A 19559-nucleotide genomic window follows, 5' to 3' on the forward strand; every position below is an offset into this window, starting at 1 on the left:
ATTAGATTATATATCATTTGATCATTTCACATGACTCACTTTTGTATGATAGGAGGCTTACTCTATTTTAGGCTTTTCACAAAAAAACACACATGGACACACAGACAGTTATTTATTTTGTTTCATAATATATGTGGTTATTTACTTGAGAGAAGTTTCAAGTTTAAACATAGTTACTACATTTTAATTGGTACCACTTTAATTTAGCATATAGAAACACTTCCTTTCAATTCTGTAACAAAATATGTCCTTTATAGAATAATAAATGTAGATGGAATTTTCTTTACTCCCTGGTCCCACTGGCATTTAATCTCAAAGAAACACCCAGGGGTTTATGTTAATTATGAACAAGCCTATTAGCTCAGGCTTATTATTAACTGGCTCTTACAACTTCAAGTAACCCATAATCCTTGTCTATAATTAGCCACATGGCTTAATACCTATTATCAGTGAGGCATTTTCATTGTGCTTCCTCTGTATCTGGTGGTGATTCTATCTCTGTCTTTCCTCTTCCTAGAATTCTTCTAGTCTGGTTCCCCTGTCTATATTCACTGCCTGGCTACTAACCAATAAGCATTTTATTAAACCGATATGAGTGACAAATCTTTAGAGTGTATCCAGTATCCCACAGCATACCTCTTTTTTTTCTTTTCAAAACAAGAACTGTAAAACTAATCTTCTTTGCTTAGTTTTTTTTCCTAACAATTATACATAACAACTTGTAACCAATACACTAAACAAAGACAAACATTCATAATCAATTTTTTTGGGAATGTGCGCATAGTTTTCTAGGCTACTTCCTGCTAATTGGGGGTGCTGATAATCTTCTGGGAATCCTAAAAAAAATTAGGATTATAGTCAGGTCCTGATTGGAGTATTCTGTGAAGCTGGGTCATCATAGTCAGCAGTCTTGAAGCTGTTCTGGATGTAGAACTCAGAGGAAACGGCAACAGAAGTGCTCTGAAATGTTGAATAATCTGGGACATCTGCTCCTATTGGAGATTTTTCAGGGGGTCTTTCTCTATCAATCTTGATTTTTCTTAATTCAGAATGAATCCACAGCCTCTCATTTCATGTGGAAACTAAAAGCAAAAGCTCTTCTCTAAAGTAACATATCTTTTGACTTAAATTTTGAAGTCAAGGTATTTTCAAAATATATAGGTTGAATTAATCCACCATCATTTAAAATCAATGTCTTTTAGCATCAGTTGCTCCTTCCTCAACAGTTAAACAATTCAAAGACAAATAATAATATACAGTATCTGGATTCTCTGTGTGTTTTCCATCTTTATGTGGCTATTTAAAACTCTATTTCTTTAGTTTTTAATTTTTGGTTTTTTGATGGAATAATAGTAATAAAGTTAATGCTTATGAACTATTATTTATAGGCAATTTATATTGGTATAGATTCTTGTATATTGATACAAAAATAGTGCATGCATGTTTCTACCTCTTCTTAAGACATTTTGCATATTGATAAAATTTTAGGATATATTTATTACATTGCACTATACATTTCTACCACTGATCAAGATACTTATACATTATTTACATTTTGATGTCATTGTTCTCATTTACTGCACAGTTATGTAAAGATTGTTTAATATTCTCATATGAAGTCTTAGTCTTTAAGCTATATACGTATTAAGAATTATAGGTCAATAGTCATACATGTTTATCATACTTATAGTTAGACTAATCAGGTTCTTTAGATACATGGAGATTGTATTGTTTATAGATAGGTAATTTTCAACCACTTCAAAGAAATGGAGAGTATGGCATTTACATAACTTAGGGTTATATTGATGTGGGACACAATTACTCCTGGCAGCCCCAATCTATTCCCAAGAGCATGTTGGGCACTAAAGACACTCCACTGGAGCTTGTTTCCTTCTTGGAAAACTGGCCTTTGGGCAAAGAACTATCCATGCCTCGACCACTGACAAAATGGATGGCATCTGTACAGGACAAGCAGGATATAAATAAAAAGATGCCAGACTTTGCCAAGACAGGGTAAGATGGTTCTGAAATTTTTTCTTTCCTCTGAAAATGGTCTGTCAGTTACTCTAGGCCTTGGATAAAGTTGTTTGCTCCAATGTTGCAAATGAGACTTTGGATGATTGCTCAGGTAGCCAGTTGTCTCTGTCATTTATTGCACATTTTAGAAGTTGCTCAATTGTACTCCCTGTTTACTCAAGTAACATTATTTCCCTTCTCAGATCTTTGATGGGATTGAAGACTTGATAGTCATAGTTACTTTTGTCTCACATCTTGGCTAAGTCATTTCTAAAACAAAACTTAGACTCCTCAGGATAGAATAATTATTGAAATATTTAGCATATGTTTCTTACTTGACACTTTTTATGCTCGTTGTAATTCTAATTTTTATTCTTGATATTTGTTCTTATTGTATTATATGTAGTATTGTATTAAGATTAGAACTCTCTTATTTAGACAGAAGGGGTTAGGTGCTGTGGGAATTCCTTCAGCCAATAGCCTTTAAGATACCAGCCTACTTGAGTGTGGTCTCTCATACTATAAATGCAGCCATAAAACTTGCCCCCCCCCCTCATCTTTTGCCTGACTGCTAGATTAGGTTCTTGTTGCCTGCTCCTGTAGAGGACTGTGTTCTGTGATTTCCCCCTAAATAAAGAACCCTTCACAATACCCAATTCTGAGCTAGTGTGGGACTTTTTATTCATGTTCTCTTATAGGGTTTCTCTGTCTATCATTGGCTGACCTGGACCTTGCTCTGTAGACCATGCTGGCCTTGAACTCACAGAGATCTGCTTGCCTCTGTGTCTCAAAATCTGGCAGGTATGTCTTATCTCACCTGACTACTCTATTTCTTTTTTTTTTTTTAAAGGACTTTCTCTTTTTTCTTTTCTCTCCCAATCCTATGTATATTTTCAACGAACTGTAAGTAGTTTAGAAGATTTTTTTCATTTGAATCTGTTCTTACTGTTTGTCTCTATCTTGTTCTGACCACGTGTGTTGGGAGCAGTGAGACTCCAGATCCTGAATTTCTTGTAATCCCCTGATCTAAGTGCCTACAGCTGCTCTGAGCACAAGACCTTCAGGAGTTCCTGATGGCAGGAGAGTGGTTCCTGGTGGGTTTGGCTGGGGTGTGGCTATCTCTATATAATCTGCCCCTGAACACAATAAAGGGGCATTCTTGGGAAATTCAAGGATGACCTGTTTCTCTGTCTCTCTGTCTGTGTATGTTTGTGTATTTTAACCTCCAGCCCCCTTGCCCGAAGCTCGCGAACTGAGTGCCAGTGCACAGAGTGCAGACACGGGGTGGGGCGGGGGGCGGGGCACGTAGGGCGCGGCACACATGAGTCTTTAATTTACTAAGTGAGATATTCGTCAGTATTGCTCTAGGATAGGGTCATTTCAGGTTCCCAATCCTCAGCTGCCCAAGGAACTAACTGGGAACCTCATCTTGGGCTCTAGGGAGCCCCTCTAGGGTCAAGTCTCTTGCCCACCCTAAAGTGGCTCCCTTAACTAAGAATTGTGGTTCCGTGCTCCCCTATCCACCTTTCCTTTATCCCAATTCTCCTGTTTCCCAGGTTCCCCCCTCCTTCCCTTCTACCTTTTCTCTCCCCATCTCCCCTTACCCCCATCCCACCCCACCCCCAAGATCCCATTTTCTCCCCGGAAATTTGGTCTACTTCCCTAAGCCAAGAGGACAACTATATGTTTTTCCTTCGGTTCACCTTCTTCCTTAGCTTCTTTAGGTTCACCTATTGTAGACTCCGTGGTCCTTATTTATGGCTAGAAACCAATTATGAGTGAGTACATCCCATATTCATCTTTTTGGGTCTGGGACACCTCACTCAGGATAGTGTTTTCTATTTCCATCCATTTGCATGCAAAATTCGAGAAGTCATTGTTTTTTACCGCAGCGTAGTACTCTAGCGTGTATATATTCCATACTTTCTTCATCCATTCTTCCATTGAAGGGCATCTAGGTTGTTTCCAGGTTCTGGCTATTACAAATAATACTGCTATGAACATAGTTGAACAAATGCTTTTGTCATTTGATAGAGCATCTCTTGGGTATATTCCCAAGAGTGGTATTGCTGGGTCCAGGGGTAAGTTGATCCCGAATTTCCTGAGAAACCGAAACACTGACTTCCACAGTGGTTGCATATCATCATAGAATCTTCATCTGGTGATGGATAGAGATAGAGACAGAGACCCACACAGGAGCACTGGACTGAGCTCCCAAGGTCCCAAGGAGGAGCAGAAGGAGGGAGAACATGAGCAAAGAATTCGGGACCACGAGGCGTGCATCCACCCACTGAGACAGTGGAGCTGATCTACGGGGAGCTCACCAAGGCCAGCTGGACTGTGACCGAAAAAGCATGGGATAAAACCGGACTCTCTGAACATGGCGAACAATGAGGGCTGATGAGACACCAAGAACAATGGCAGGGGGTTTTGATCCTACTTAATGTGCTGGCTTTGTGGGAGCCTAGCCAGTTTGGATGTTCACCTTCCTAGATATGGACGGAGGGGGGAGGACCTAGGACTTAACACAGGGCAGGGAACCCGGACTGCTCTGTGGACTGGAGAGGGAGGGGGAGAGGAGTGGGGGGAGGGGGAGAAGGGTGGGAGGAGGGGGAGAAGGGTGGGAGGAGGGGGAGAAGGGTGGGAGGAGGGGAAGGGAAATGGGAGGCTGGGAGGAGGTGGAAACTTGTTTTTTGTTTATATTTTTTTTCTTCTTTTCGCAATAAAAAAAAGCAAAAAAAAATTTACTAAGTGATATAACTAGGATTAAAGCTGCACTTTTGGCTGCTCCTCCACCCCGTTTCTTAGCTTTTGGAGAGTCTAGCTTTATGGCCGAGTTATGACAGGAGCCACACTTATTGTTGCAAATTGGTGGATTCTCTATTTTTATTCTCCCACCCTGGAGCCTGATACTACTGCTCATAAACACCATTTAAGTGTTTTGTGGCAAAGACTCTTGAAAGAGCCACCATATGTTTTTGCAGTTAATGTTGTGTTAAGAAGCTTTACTTAACAGAACTACACCTCTGCTTGCATCCAGAAAACAGCCTACCAGAGTAAAGATGGTTACTAAGAAGCTGTGTTTGACTCTGGTTTCCTCAGCATAGAATTTTTTAAAGCTTTATCAGGCTTTATGTGAAAATTTTTGCCAAATGTTTGGGAACCATTTATAGATGGAATTTTTGTAGTGACATTTCATTTGTATTTTATTAAATAATGCTTGCCTGAGGATCAGGAGAATATAACAGCCACACTGGTCAGCCTTACAGCCAGGCAATTGTAACACACACCTTTAACTCCAATAGCTGCACTAGTTGCCATAGAAACAGGGTGATGCATGCCTTCGATTCCAGAACTAGAAAGGATTCTAAAATGCAAGGAAACAGCTCTCAGACACAATCTCATTCTGAAATTTCTAGAGGCTGGATAGCCATTTTCAGACTGAGTTAGAGATAGCAGTGACTGACTACTTTGCTTTTTAGGTCTTCTGGTTGCACCCCAATTTCTCTTTCTGAGTTTTTATTTATCATACTTTATCTCAGCACCCAATGTGAGTGACCTTGAGTTTAAGAGTCTCATGATCTACTGACTGAGTTGTCCTGTTGACACAGAGACTGCTTGTTTGTTTACTGGCTGTCCAGGCCCAAATAATTACACAGAAACTATATTAATTACAACACTGTTTGGCCAATGACCAGACATATTCCTAGCTAGCTCTTACATCTTAAATTAACCTGTGTATCTCCATGAGGCTGTTGCTTACTGGTAAAAAGGTTCTGGGTGTCTTTCTCTTTTAGCAGCTACATAGCATCTCCTTGACTTCACCTACACCCTCTATATATGTCTGTTCAGATTCTCTGCCTGGCTTTACTCTGCTAAGCCATTGGCCAAAATGGCTTTGTTCATTATCCAATAAAAGCAAAACATATATAGAAGGATATCCCACATCATTTCCATTTTTCTTTCTAAATAAAATGGAAGGTTTTAACTTTTACATAGTAAAATTACATATAATAAAACAGTTATCTGTTGGAGGGAGGGCCTGCTTGTTTGTCTCAGCCATTTAGAACCAAAATAACCACACAGAAACTGTATTAATTAAAATACTGCTTGGCCCATTAGCTCTAACTTCTTATTGGCTAATTCTTACATATTAATTTAACCCATCTCCACTAATATGAGGAGATTTTGCTGGTAATGCTGAATCAGGAAGCCTTCTATTAAAAAGAACTATGCCTCTGCTTGCTGCCAGCAAACAGGGCCTATCTGAAAATATGCCGCTACCAAGAAGCTCCAATTGACTCCTGGTTTTTTTTTTCGGGGGGGGGGGTCTAGAAACCCTCTTTTATGTGGATCCATGACCCATGTTGGGCACTATTTTGTAAACAGAGATTGCTCGTTTGTTTTCCAGCTGCCCAGATCCAGATAATCTACAGAAACTATATTAATTACAATTCGGTTTGGTCAATGACTCACACATATTCCTAGCTAGTTCTTACCTCTTCAATTAACCCATTTCTATTAATCTGTGTATTGCCATGAAACTGTGGCTTACTGGTAAATGTTCTAGGAATCTTTCTCCTTTGGCAGCTACAAGGCATCTCCTTAACTCTGCCTACTCTCTCTCTATATCTCTGTTTCGATTTCCTGCCTAGCTTTACTCTTCTAATCCAGTGACTGAAACAGCTTTACTTATTATCCAATAAAAGCAACAAATATACAGAAGGATGTCCTACATCACTGTCCTGCCAAGTCCCATAGCTGTTCAGTTCCAAAAAAATTCAGTCTTATGTTAGTTATAAACTGTTTGGCCTATTAACTCAGGCTATTATTAACTAGCTCTTACAACTTAAATTAACCCACAATTCTTGCTTATGTTTAGTCATATAGCTTGGTACCTTTTCTCAGTAAGGCATTCTCATCTTGCTTCCTCTGTATCTGGCTGTGACTCCATCTCTGCCTTTCCTCTTCCAAAAATTCTCCAAAATTCCAACCTATATTTCCTGTCTGACTATTAGCCATTAAGCATTTGTTTCCTTGTTTGTTTATTTGTTTTAACCAATAAGATGGACAAATCTTCACAGTGTATAAGAGAGCATTATCCCACAGCAGATATATCTCTTAGGGCCTTTAGGATGAATCTATGCAATAATACAGTTTAAGTTCATTAATTTTGTGTTGCTTATTTTTGCATATAAGGCAATTTCCATTTTGTTAGCTGGGTTACTGTTAGAATGTAAAAACTTTCTGATTTAGTATGTATTCTTACCTTATGTTTTACTATTTTAATGCAATTGCAATTTTCATATTTTATATGAAAACATATCATCTGATTATAGTTTCTCCTTTTCTGGTTGATTTTGTCTTATTTTTTGTTCATTTGCGCTATTAATAACAATGTCTTTCACAAGCATGTTTCTATCTAATCTCTGATTTTGAATACTATTTATTTACCATGTTATAGGATATGATTTAATTTGAGTGGGTTGTTTTATAGCACTAAATAAATTATTGTTTAATTAAAGAATACAGCAGTCTGTTCACAGGGGCTAGGTATAGCTCAATTATGTGTTGGGGCTTCTTAATCATGTAGATGCTTTTAGAATATAGAGAATGGAATGTTATTTGAGAAAATACAGAAGACATTCCAAGAATGAACTTGCAGACAATTCAATGTTCAATATTTGCATAAAATGGGAAGAGAGCAAAATAGGACACACCTAACAACAGCCTGCAGAAATTTGAAAAGAAGAGATCCCTACCACTTCTGAACTACATTATAACATAGTCCAGGGGACAGACCAGTTTGATCACTGAAGATATTGCTGGATAATTATGTTTCAAAAGAATTGCAGTGGTAAAGATGAAACTGGTGTTATAAGACTATGACCTCTTTAGTGTTTCTTGGTCTGCATTACACTGCTGCGCAGCTCATTTGTAGTCTAAGACACTTTCTGTCCTTGCTCATCTATGTTTTATTATAGTTGCACATATTCCCCTGAACCACAACCACCAGACTTAAATCTCATATTAGAAAGAGATTGGTCTGCTCTTCTCCTGACGTTGATACTCAACCCCTCCCTCAGACTACAGAGAAAAGCATGATGCTGTATGTTTGCAAAGACCGTGGTTTTTTAAAGGCAGTACATTTGTTCCCGTGAGAGTGTGTGCGTATCTATATAGACAAGGTTAGAAATGGGTATAAATTAATACATAAGTGCTAGGTCATTAGTCTCTGCATCAGCCTGGAAAGTTGTTGGTGCTAAGCTCTGTTTCTCCTAGGAGCCTTTACCTTTCTTTCATCCTTGAGAACCAGGACTCTAGTAAGAAGATTTCTGTGTCTGCATTCTGGCCACCCAGGGCGAAGGACTGTCATTCAAGATGAGACACTATTCTGTTGCTGAAGTTGGCGCTATCCTCAAGTAGAAAGAGCAGTTGTTCTGAAGCAAGAAAAAAAAAACACTGATTTGAAAGTATCTCTTTATTCACAGTATTCAAAGGGGACACTCATCCCATCACTCCTGCCAGAAAGACTGAATCACTGCATTAGATCATCTGTAATTTCAGCTCTGAGACTGTGTGACTCTAAATACTATATTTCTTTCCCTCCATCATCACCAATTCCAAATTTCTTTAACAAGATACAAATGCATTGCAGAGCTAGCCCTGAAGCATCATGGGATCATGTCAGTGGGTGTGTAATTATGATGCTTGGGCTAATGACTGGGAGTAACAGATGTCTTGAAGCTCTATCACTCAGATGAATTTCTGGCAAACTGGCATGATTTCTCAGACAAAAGAAAATTTCTTCCTGTGTGGTTTCATGATACTATATTAAGATATAATATAAATTAATAGGTAAATAAGATTTAAAGTTAGTGATAATGGATATAAATTTTGAATATAATCTTTACTTGTTGATTCACCATGAACAACTACTTACCCTCAATGATATCTCAATTTCTTGTCTTGTCAAATGGGTATAATCAATGTGTGGTACTATAAAAATGGGACAAGGCAAGGAATCAGTGTTTGGCATCTAGGTACAACTGAAAAAAAATAATGATGGCAAGTGTCATCTCACTAGCTGATGTCTTCCTTATGCATGGACAAAACTCATTCTGTAAAATGTTTGTGCTTTGAGATTTTAGGCTAAATATAATATAACTTGGAAGGTCATGGGTTTTGACATTTGTTCCATAGTAAAAGAATTATACGAGCTAGGGAATTGCCCACAAATAATCACTAAGTTATCAAGCAGAAATATTCCCATGATTATTTTTTCTCATGTGAAGCTCTATATCCAATTTAAAAAACTTTAAAATAGTCAAATTACATTAAATTAAATGAAATATATACTGATCATATATGACTATTTTATGCATATAAGATGCTTTTTGTAATCATTTTTAATAATTTTAATTTGAATTACATTCAAGCTAAAGTAAATATTAAATAATTTCATCATGGACTTCTCCCTCAGGGTTAATAGAAACAAAAGTTGCCTAAAAATCTGGCAAACTTCTATGTCAGCCAGTCTCCTTTCCACCCCCAGGTTTCTTAGCATTTGTGTCTGACCTTTATCATGTTGTAGAGAAGGTGGAATGATGTGGGAGTGTCATATATCAATCTGTTGATTTCATTGGTTAAGTAATAAACAAACTGCTTGGGCTCATAGCTTAGAACATAGGTGGGTGGAGTAAACAGAACAGAATGCTGGGAGGAAGAGGAAGTAAGGTAAGATGCCTCAGACAGAGATGGACAGCTCTGCTCTCTGGAGCAGAGACGCCATGCTCCCCGCTCCTGGGCAGACACACGTGATGAAGCTCCGACCCAGGATGGACGTAGGCTAGAATCTTCCCTGTAAGACTGGTGCACACAGTTTATTAGAGATGGGTTGATTGGGATATCAGAATTAGCCAGTAAGGGCTAGAGCTAAAGGGCCAAGCAGTGTTTAAATGAATACAATTTGTATATTGTTATTTCGGGGCATAAGCTAGCCATGTGGGTGGCTGGGGTGCTGGGGACGCAGCCCCGCCGCCCCATTACTGTAGTGGAAAAAGCATTTGCTGGATACTTCAGGAGATTTAAATTATGAACATGCTTGTTTCTCTGAAGGCCCTTCTGAGACTGACTCTCCTAACCCTGCTCTTTTTGGATACCTTGTAGGCAAATGCGAGTGTGGCAGATGCACTTGTTACCCTCCAGGGGACAGCAGGGTATATGGCAAGACCTGTGAGTGTGATGACCGGCGCTGTGAAGACCTGGAGGGTGTGGTCTGCGGAGGTAATGACCAATCTGTCAGCCATACATCATCTGCAGGCAGATCTTTTTGCTGCCTTTTTCATTGCTTACCCACATTTAAAATTGCTATTCAAAGAAGTTAAGGAATATGCCATTACACTTTAAAGCTTTATTTATTACTTTTATAAGCAAGAACTCTTGACTTGGGTATATGTAAAAGACTGTCTAATCCGAATCAATTTCTACGCTAGTTGATATCAAGTAAAACGTTTCTATGCCTGCTGACATTCTATCATGATTTCACTCAGAAATGCTGATGGAGGAAATCAGTCTCACACAGAAACTTGGGGAAGAAACTGTAAGATTAAAGTCCAAGTTGAATTATAGAATTACAAGTGAAAGAACACACAGCTTTTTTCCTTGCTTTTGGATCCCAAACCATCAATTATCCACATAAAGAATAGGGCAGAGCAAGAGTAGCCCGGTTAAAGTAAGTAACAACACCTGGTTTACTTTGTCTCCTCCTCTCTCACCCGTGAGCCAGCTTGTTCACAGTTTGAGGCCCGATTCTCCAGGGCAAGTGTATCCTACATCTGTATACATACCGCTGAATTTTATTGCTCGGTTAGGGACACTTCCTACATGGAGATATCATCTCACAATGGCCTGAACATATAAGTAAGAATAAAGAGTCAGAAACACTACATATAGCTTACTAGTCATCCATGAGGTTCTACCTAATAATACTTCCCAACAATAAAGGACAATGTATAGTCAGTCCTTGGTATGTGTGGCACTTATGTGATCATGTTGAACACTGAATTAACAAATGCAGAGTCATCAGACCCAAGAGAAATGCAGTATTAGATTCTTGCCTCTGGTCATAATATTTTCAATGATGGCTCAAAATATAAGTTTTTAAACTTTTGTTCAAAGATACTTCATTTGAATATAACTGAGTAATTAATATTCAATTCAAGTCCTGATCATTGATCAAACCTTACTTAACATGTATATTTTTATTTAAAGACATATCATGGCCTTCTTGTATTCAGGTAAACAAGAAAGCTATTCAATATACTATCAGATGCTCTTTTGAATCATCAAAATGAGAACAAAAACAAGAACAAAATGTAGCATTGAAGTGACCAGATAAGAAATAGTTCTTTAGGATTTGAAAACTAAAACTAAAAATGAAAAAAATATGACTTTTTTTCCCTAACCAGAAATGAATCTAAATCACAATACTTTCTACAATTCCACATATGTGCTCCTATCACTCTGTGAGTAGTGATATTACAGCTGTAAATAAATTTAGAAATAAGTGAATCTGCAAAAGCAAATCTAGGATTAATGACAATCAGCTATAGTTCATTTTAAATGTCACTGCAAAGGTGAACGGTGCCTCCTACCTTAGTTTTGCACTGATCTACACTTTGTGATTTCATTAAGCTAGTGAATAAAAATGCTGCTGTTTTAATTTCTCTTCTTTCCTGATTGTTGTTGTCTGGATGATATTACATGAGCCTTGAGTGTTTTAATAACAGGGTCTTTTCCTATTTCTCAGCTACTCTTGAAACACAAGAGATCTTCCCCTGGGAAAGATTTTGGTACTAAAGTCACAGTACAGCAAGCATTCCATAAGGAAGTCACAAATTCTCATGATTTTTTAAAGCTAGCAATAAGCATGTTCTGCTTTGAGGGGCACCTAAAACCTATGTTTTAGGAATCCCAGTGTGAGACTTGGGCTCCTAGAGAGGTGAAGTTTCTTTTCTGAAATAGAAACATAAATATCTGTGCACTGTAGTGCTTTTCTTGAAATGAGAGTGCTTCGAAATAACAATCTGAATATTTAGTTGAACCTGAGAAGAAATGTTACTCCAGAGGATAAGCAGTATTTACAAATGTTTCTGACTCAATAGTATTTGTGAAAGCCAGCGTAGGCCCCAGTGACTCCTGGGTTTCTTTGCCATGAAGGATGGAGGAGAAGCTTAGGTTTACATTTGTTGTCATTACATTACAGTTATCTCCTTATTGAAAAGATGGTTTTTCTTTTTTTTTTTAACTTTTTTTCATTTTTTTAATTTTTTTTATTGAGAAAAGGAAAAAAACGTTTCCCCCTCCTCCCAGCCTCCCATTTCCCTCCCCCTCCTCCCACCCTTCTCCCCCTCCTCCCACCCTTCTCCCCCTCCCCCAAACTCCTCTTCCCCTCCCTCTCCAGTCCAAAGAGCAGTCAGGGTTCCCTGCCCTGTGGAAAGTCCAAGGTCCTCCCCCCTCCGTCCATGTCTAGGAAGGTGAATATCCAAACTGGCTAGGCTCCCACAAAGCCAGAACATGAAGTAGGATCAAAACCCCGTGCCATTGTCCTTGGCTTCTCATCAGCCCTCATTGTTCGTCATGTTCAGAGAGTCCGGTTTTATCCCATGATTTTACAGTCATAGTCCAGCTGGCCTTGGTGAGCTCCCAATAGATCAGCCCCACTGTCTCAGTGGGTGGGTGCACCCCTCGTGGTCCTGACTTCCTTGCTCTTCTTCTCCTTCCTTCCGCTCCTCATTGGGACCTTAGGAGCTCAGTCCAGTGCTCCAGTGTGGGTCTCTGTCTCTATCTCCATCCATCACCAGATGAAGGTTTTATGGTGATATGCAAGATATTCGTCAGTATTGCTATAGGATAAGGTCGTTTCAGGTTCCCTATTCTCATCTGCCCAAGGAACTAACTGGAGACATCGCCTTGGGCTCCTGGGAGCCACTCTAGGTTCAAGTCTCTTGCCAGCCCTAAGGTGGAGGCTGGATAGGGGAGCATGGAAAAGATGGTTTTTCCAACGAGGTTAACTGCGATGGAGAAGTTGGGAAATACCACAATTCTGCCCCTTTACCTGGTGTTCTACTCCTTATCTTCCCAAATTCTTCTGAATAATGTCACCAGATCTGCTTCCAAATGACACCTTTCAGGAAACTATTTTACTTTTCTTCTGTGTGCAATGCCTCTGCAAGACACATAATTCATGGAGGGTGTGATTATGAATATAATCAAACTCCATTCCTCTCTTCTTCCCCTTCATCATCTTTCCCTAAATTCAAGTTATTTTCAAGCTTACAATAAAAGAAGATCCTTCAAATAAATTATAAGTTCAGAAAGATACAGATAAGTTAAAAAGAAAGTAAAAGCTTTATCTATTTTTGGAGTATAGAATTATCTGGAGTATACTTAGATTGGATTTATAACAGGTAATATTTGGATGTTGGTCTTTCATGTGAAAGCATCTAGGTTTGAGAAGGCTAAACAAAATCATAGAGATTAAAATGTACTTGTTATTTTGAGGAAAGATATTTCATTTTCCTGTGTCTTCTAAAAATATGTATTCAATGTATTTTATTTATATGTGAGTAAGCCTAAGGATATACATGCATGCAGATACCCATCAGATTCCTTGGAACCATAGTTGTAGGTAGTAATGAGCTGCTTAACTTGCTTAACGTGCATGCTGTGAGCCAAGCCTGGGTCTTCTGCAAGAGTAGTAAGTGCTCTTCACTGCTGAGGTGTTCTTTCAGCCACATTTCATTCAACGCTTTGTTAGGAGCTCTTATTTACGATAAAAATACTTCACCTCTATTTGTTATGCATTGTCTTAAATACTCCTCTCTTAATGGAAAAAGGGTTGCTTTTATTTTTATTCTTTGATTCATTTTTTAATCAGCATGCAAAATAACAGAATACCTTAAAGCATTTTCATATGCACTTAGTTTTGGTCCCTTCTGCTCTACCTTCACCCTCAGTATTCCTACTTCCACTTCTTTTCCCACTGCACATGTACCATTTTATTCTTCCAAAATTATCCCCTAAATACCATATTGCCCCTCTTGTGGATGCCTTTTTAATTGTTTCTGAGACTATCTGCACACTCTAACAAAAACATCCTCTTATGTAAAAGTTAGAAGCTAACAGCATAAAGGAGAAAATAAAGCATAGTATTTATCTTTCTGATCCTGGGTAAGCTCACTTTATGTCATATTTCAGTTCTATTTCTTGCCTGCAAATTTCGTGATTCATTTTTGAACAAATAATGAAATATAAAAATTTGCTTTTAAATGAGCATTTTCCTTTGAAAAACTTAACTAAAGAGCACAGCAAAAACCAAAGTGAAATTCACTGATAAAAATATCAACTAAAATGATATCTTGATAATATTTTATTGTTGTCTATTTTAGGTTTCCTTTTAGGTGGACAATTCTTTTCTAATCTAAATCCATAAACCTCATTTAAATATTTGGAAATATGGTTAGTGAAAGTCCAAATTCTCCAGTATGTTAAATTGCATTGATTATACAGCTGGTACCTCTTATATCAATTAACAATCAGGACAACCCACATAGATAAGCCCATGGGACAGTCTGATCTAAACAATTCCTTAATTAAGACTCCTTTCTCGGGTGACTGTAGGCCATGTCAAGTTGAGAGTTAAAGTTCACTAGGAAGTTAGTATCCCTCTTGTTAAAGATAGGCAGCAGTGGGCACGCCATTACTAAGTTTGAAACATTTGAACACTATTCTAGGATAGGCTCATAGAATAAATTCAAAATTTTGAGATTGGACCATTTGCTCAGTTGATGACCAGACTGATCCATGGATTCACCTTGAAGTTTAGTCTAGAACTCAACATATTCAGGGTTTAGCCAGAGAACTGAATACTGCTTCTAATTCAAAAGCAGAGACTGATAGAGAATACTGTTTTGAGAATACAACAAATATGTAAATCCCAAACATCTATATGTCCACCTAACCAGCAATCATGCAAAAACCAAGAGCCAACATTGTTAATCCACCCACTAACACTAAAACTAAAGATGATTAAACCTATTCTGGCAGGTTAAGATAATTTATCAATAGTACTCAAAGGTGAATGTAACTAATTTCATAAATCTCAACAGTTCAGTTTTGATTAAACTCAAATTAAAACCTCCAGAAGAGTCATGATAATGGCAAAAAAAGAAAATCAGCATGATGTAGGACCTTTCTTCATTTAATTAGCTTGTGTGTGAGTCATGTTCCATCACCATACAGGGTAAGCAGATTTTTCTCTAACCATTTCTTAACAAATAAAATGAATATAAACTGAAAATTGACATGAATTTTATCTCAAAAAAGTCAGTCTTTAAAGATACTTTATCTCACTGATAGTTCTTTAGTTTTGTTCCTTTTCAGCAATATATGATTTTCAGATTCCAAAAAGAGAATATATTCAGATGTTGGTCCACATGTGTTTAATTATTTTAGAGAGCATAAGCTTAATCAGAGACTTCCCTCCTGCATGCCCTGTACCCAGGGTGAGAATGAGAAGTGGACTATATATTGTTTTTTTCATTGCCCCTTGTTCCTAGAATAACTGCCCAGGGGTCCAATTTAAGAAGCAAGGAAAAATAATGAAGAGCCACCTCTTAATTACACAATCAGTCCCCATTTCTTCTGGGACTTCTCTAGCTTATGACTGCGATTCGAAGGAAATCATACAGTCTGCAATTGCAAATTCAACAATGTCAGGAACTGTTGGGTTCCTATTCTGACGAAGAGGAAGCCTTCCTACGATGAGCAACAAAAAAATTAAGGGAGTGTCATCAGTGACATTTTAAAATCACAAATCAGCCAGAACAGTGCTTAGACAAAGTTGTTGGCCCTCTAATTCTATATGGTGGCACTCCTCAAATGGATGGGAGGTTGGTATCAGAGTCTACCCAAGTCCTAAACCTTTTCTGTTTACATTTGTGCTATGTCCTGTTCTCAAAGCATAAAGTTTATTCTTATTCTCCTAGACATCCTTTAATGTGTCCATCTTCCAAGGAAAAAGAAAAGAGGAGGAAGAGATACAAAAGAATGGATGTATGTTGCCTGTTTGTCCCATTCTCCTCGAAGAACAAGTTTCTTGGAAACTTTACCAAGAAATTTTCTTTTATGTCTCATTTATTAGAACCAGGTCATATGGCCATTGTAAACCAGGTACTTTTAAAGTTGGACAGATTATCACCTCTCTGAAGCAAACAAAAGATTGAGGGTTCTCTTAATATTAAGAAAGGGAGAGGGATATTAGTACGGTGTGAAATGCTAAGTCTAATCATAAAAGATAAAATGGGTTATTAGAGCATAATCACGATGGTTTTAGGAACAGATTAACAGAGTTGACAAAATGAGTTGCAGTGGGAAAGGTCATTGTCTCCAGTAGACATAGTCAACATATCTCACACAATTGGCAGGAGTTTCTTATATCTGAATTATTTACAATATCAACTGACCTATGTGGCTACTTGTCCTGTGCCTAAGCAATATTAAGAAACTAATTTTTAAAAATATTATCTAGATTGACTAAATGTAAATACTTTCCTATGGTGAGTACTGCACTAGATAATGAAGTGTAGTGTATTCTTAGTGAATATTTTTCATGAGGGAAAAGACAAGGAGGCAAGATAAACATGTCAGACAAGTTGAATGGGTTTTTGCTTATGAAAAATCTATTATCTGTGCAAAGACTAAGGAAACTGGACAAAAGCTGTTTCAGAGCCTTGGCAATAGTTCATTAAACTAAACTCTAGTGGTAACCTCATAATGTTCTCTTCTATGATTGTTTTTTTTTTTTTTTTACCACTAGAAGTAAGGTTGTTCTCAGTACAGGTTATTTCTTCAGAGTTCTGTTGGCCCTGGATACTTTACAACCTTGAAAGGTGATATGACAATGGTTGTCAGAGAAAAGTTGGCTTGAAACTAATTATTCTTGTATTTTTTTTAACTCAAAATTTCAGAAACATTGTGCTCAGTAGGCTTTATTTCTAAGACATCTTTTTTTTTTGTTGTTATGGTATTTTCTTCCTGTGGTAAATTTTACTCTGTGTCTAGCTTTTCTTTTTGTATCCTAGCCTTAAAACTTAGAGTTAGTTGGAACTTATTCTCCCTGGATAGACTCATTCACTTCTAAAACTCAAAATGGCATGTACTATTGTAAACTTCAGAATGTATTTGCTGGGCATCAGTCCCAGTCTGTTATCTGAGCTCCAAGCAGATTGCAGCTTGTTATCTAGTTATCTGACTTTGTATTCCACTATCTTTAAACTGAGGAGATTCAACAAAGGGAAAATGCTCTCCCTTAAATATACTAAAACTTCTTTATTTGATAAAGTGTATTTTATTCTGGTTTTGTTTTTTCAATACATGTTACCTGCAGTCTCACAGTTTATCCCATAGGCCCATGTTCTGCCATCAAGGCAGAAATATAAAGTTTTTCTCCTCATTTCCACTTAGACTTGATCATCAATAGCCTAGCATATTCTCTAAAGTCACATGCCCCAACATACCCAACCCACTAAGTTACTTAAGTGGAGTTAAAGTTGTAAATTATGCCACATCATCTGGCTTAATGTCCTTTGTGGTTTTTCCATTCATCTCAGGACAGATTAAAATTTTTACCAAAGATAAATAACTTGTGTTGACAGAGCTTTCTGTCTCGTCTAGTCCTGCGGCTTTTCAGTCACAAAGAAACACACAGAGGCCTACATTAATTATAAATTGGTTGGCCTATTAGCTCAGGCTACTTATCACCTAATTCTTACATCTTACATTAACCCATTATTCTTGTCTGTGTTAGCCATGTGGCTTGGTAACTTTACACAAGGCATTCTCATCTTGCTTCCTCTCTGTCTGGGTGATGACTGCAGACTGAGCTTTCCTCTTCCCAGAGTTCTCCTGTTCTTGTCTCTGTCTCTAATTCCTGCCTAGTAACCCCACCTATACTCCCTGCCTGGCTACTGGTCAATCAGTGTTTTATTAAAATAATACAAGTGACAGGATAAAAGACCATTGTCCCACAGCAAACTTGCTAAGAACTTCACTTCAGTTTGATTAATCGTTTAATCATTTTTCTTCAAACAGTTGGCCTTCACTGCCTGAAATGTGCCCAGCTCTTTCTTATCGCTAGGATTTCTAGGCTCCATTCCTAGAACATTAGCTTCCTGGTCCCTTCTCATAACTGGTTTTGCTAAATATTTCTCCGAATACTTTGTTTGCCCTGTTGTCACCTCCTTAAGCTCCAGTAACCCAAGTGTATATTTGGCTGTGACATTTGTTTACCCCTAATAGACTGTAAATACCATGAAAACAGGGCCAATACTTCATTTACTCTACTATATTCAAAATTGATAGGATAACACCCAGTGCAGACATTTATAGAATTGATAACTGAATTATAGTCACATTAAGAATACTAAGAACAATTGCAGTGGGTTTTTGATCCTACTGCACGTACTGGCTTTGTGGGAGCCTAGGCAGTTTGAATGCTCACCTTACGAGACCTGGATAGAGGTGGGCAGTCCTTGGGCTTCCCACAGGTCAGGGAACCCTGATTGCTCTTCGAGCAGATGAGGGAGGGGGACTTGATCGGGGGAGGGGGAGGGAAATGGGAAGCGGTTGTGGGGACGAGGCAGAAATCCTTAATAAATAAATTAATTAAAAAAAAGATTTTAACTAAAGGGAAGTTGCGTATAAATGACAAATCAAAATGTAAATGCCAATGATTTGATGATTGTCTGGCATACTTGCCAATTTTACTTTGTAAAACACTGTGATAAAAGAGCTAATAAATGGCAAATATGATTCCTTTTTCTTCCACACAAATTTCATAATATATTTTTCTCTGTGAGGAGCTATTGACCTTTTCTCAGTGATATCCTAATTAATTGCAGAATACCTCCCTCGACACTAGAGATTTCCATGCAAAGTCAGAAACAAAATCATAAAGAAGTTTCCAAGGAAGGCTCAAGATGTAGTTCAGAGTAGAATAAAATGCTGAAAAATATGTATTTGCCTTGGCTTTGAATCCAAGTAACACACACACACACACACACACACACACACACAGAGAAAATAATCTCAGAGGGGCGTAAATGATTTCTACTTGTAGATGTCATAGAATTCTTTATGTAAGTGTACGCAGTTATTTGCTGAGATTTTTAGCTAGGCAGGGCCTGAATATATTAGGATAGGAAGGCATTCTTTCTCCAGCAAGTATGAGATGCATAGGGTCAGTAATATTAAAAGGAGTAGAGACAAAGTAAGATTGAAAAGTAGCTTAGAGTTCTGATTTTTAGGAATCTAATGAATATTAAGGACCTCCTGGTTGAACAATAGGGAATCCCATAGGACTAGTAGGATAGCTGTGATATAAAAAGTGTGGGCTAGGGTATTGTGAGCAAGAATGTGAAACCTGGCAGGGAGGTATCTCAAAGATTTATGATGTAATGTTGTAGGTACTACTAACAGTG

At 37.9% G+C, this 19559-nt stretch overlaps 1 protein-coding gene across 1 annotated transcript in view; it reads left to right on the forward strand.

The window, feature by feature from the left end:
• Itgbl1 (integrin subunit beta like 1) overlaps positions 1 to 19559 on the forward strand; it is a 180036-nt gene that overhangs the window by 148910 nt on the left and 11567 nt on the right. Inside the window, exon 8 of the mRNA XM_041666505.1 lies at positions 10186 to 10302. Coding sequence (XP_041522439.1) covers positions 10186 to 10302 — 117 coding nt within the window. The remainder of the gene's footprint in view (positions 1 to 10185; positions 10303 to 19559) is intronic.

This window comes from Microtus oregoni, unplaced genomic scaffold, assembly GCF_018167655.1.
Source record: "Microtus oregoni isolate MIOR12 unplaced genomic scaffold, Mior012 000001F_ref0000356, whole genome shotgun sequence".
Classification (NCBI taxonomy): domain Eukaryota; kingdom Metazoa; phylum Chordata; class Mammalia; order Rodentia; family Cricetidae; genus Microtus; species Microtus oregoni.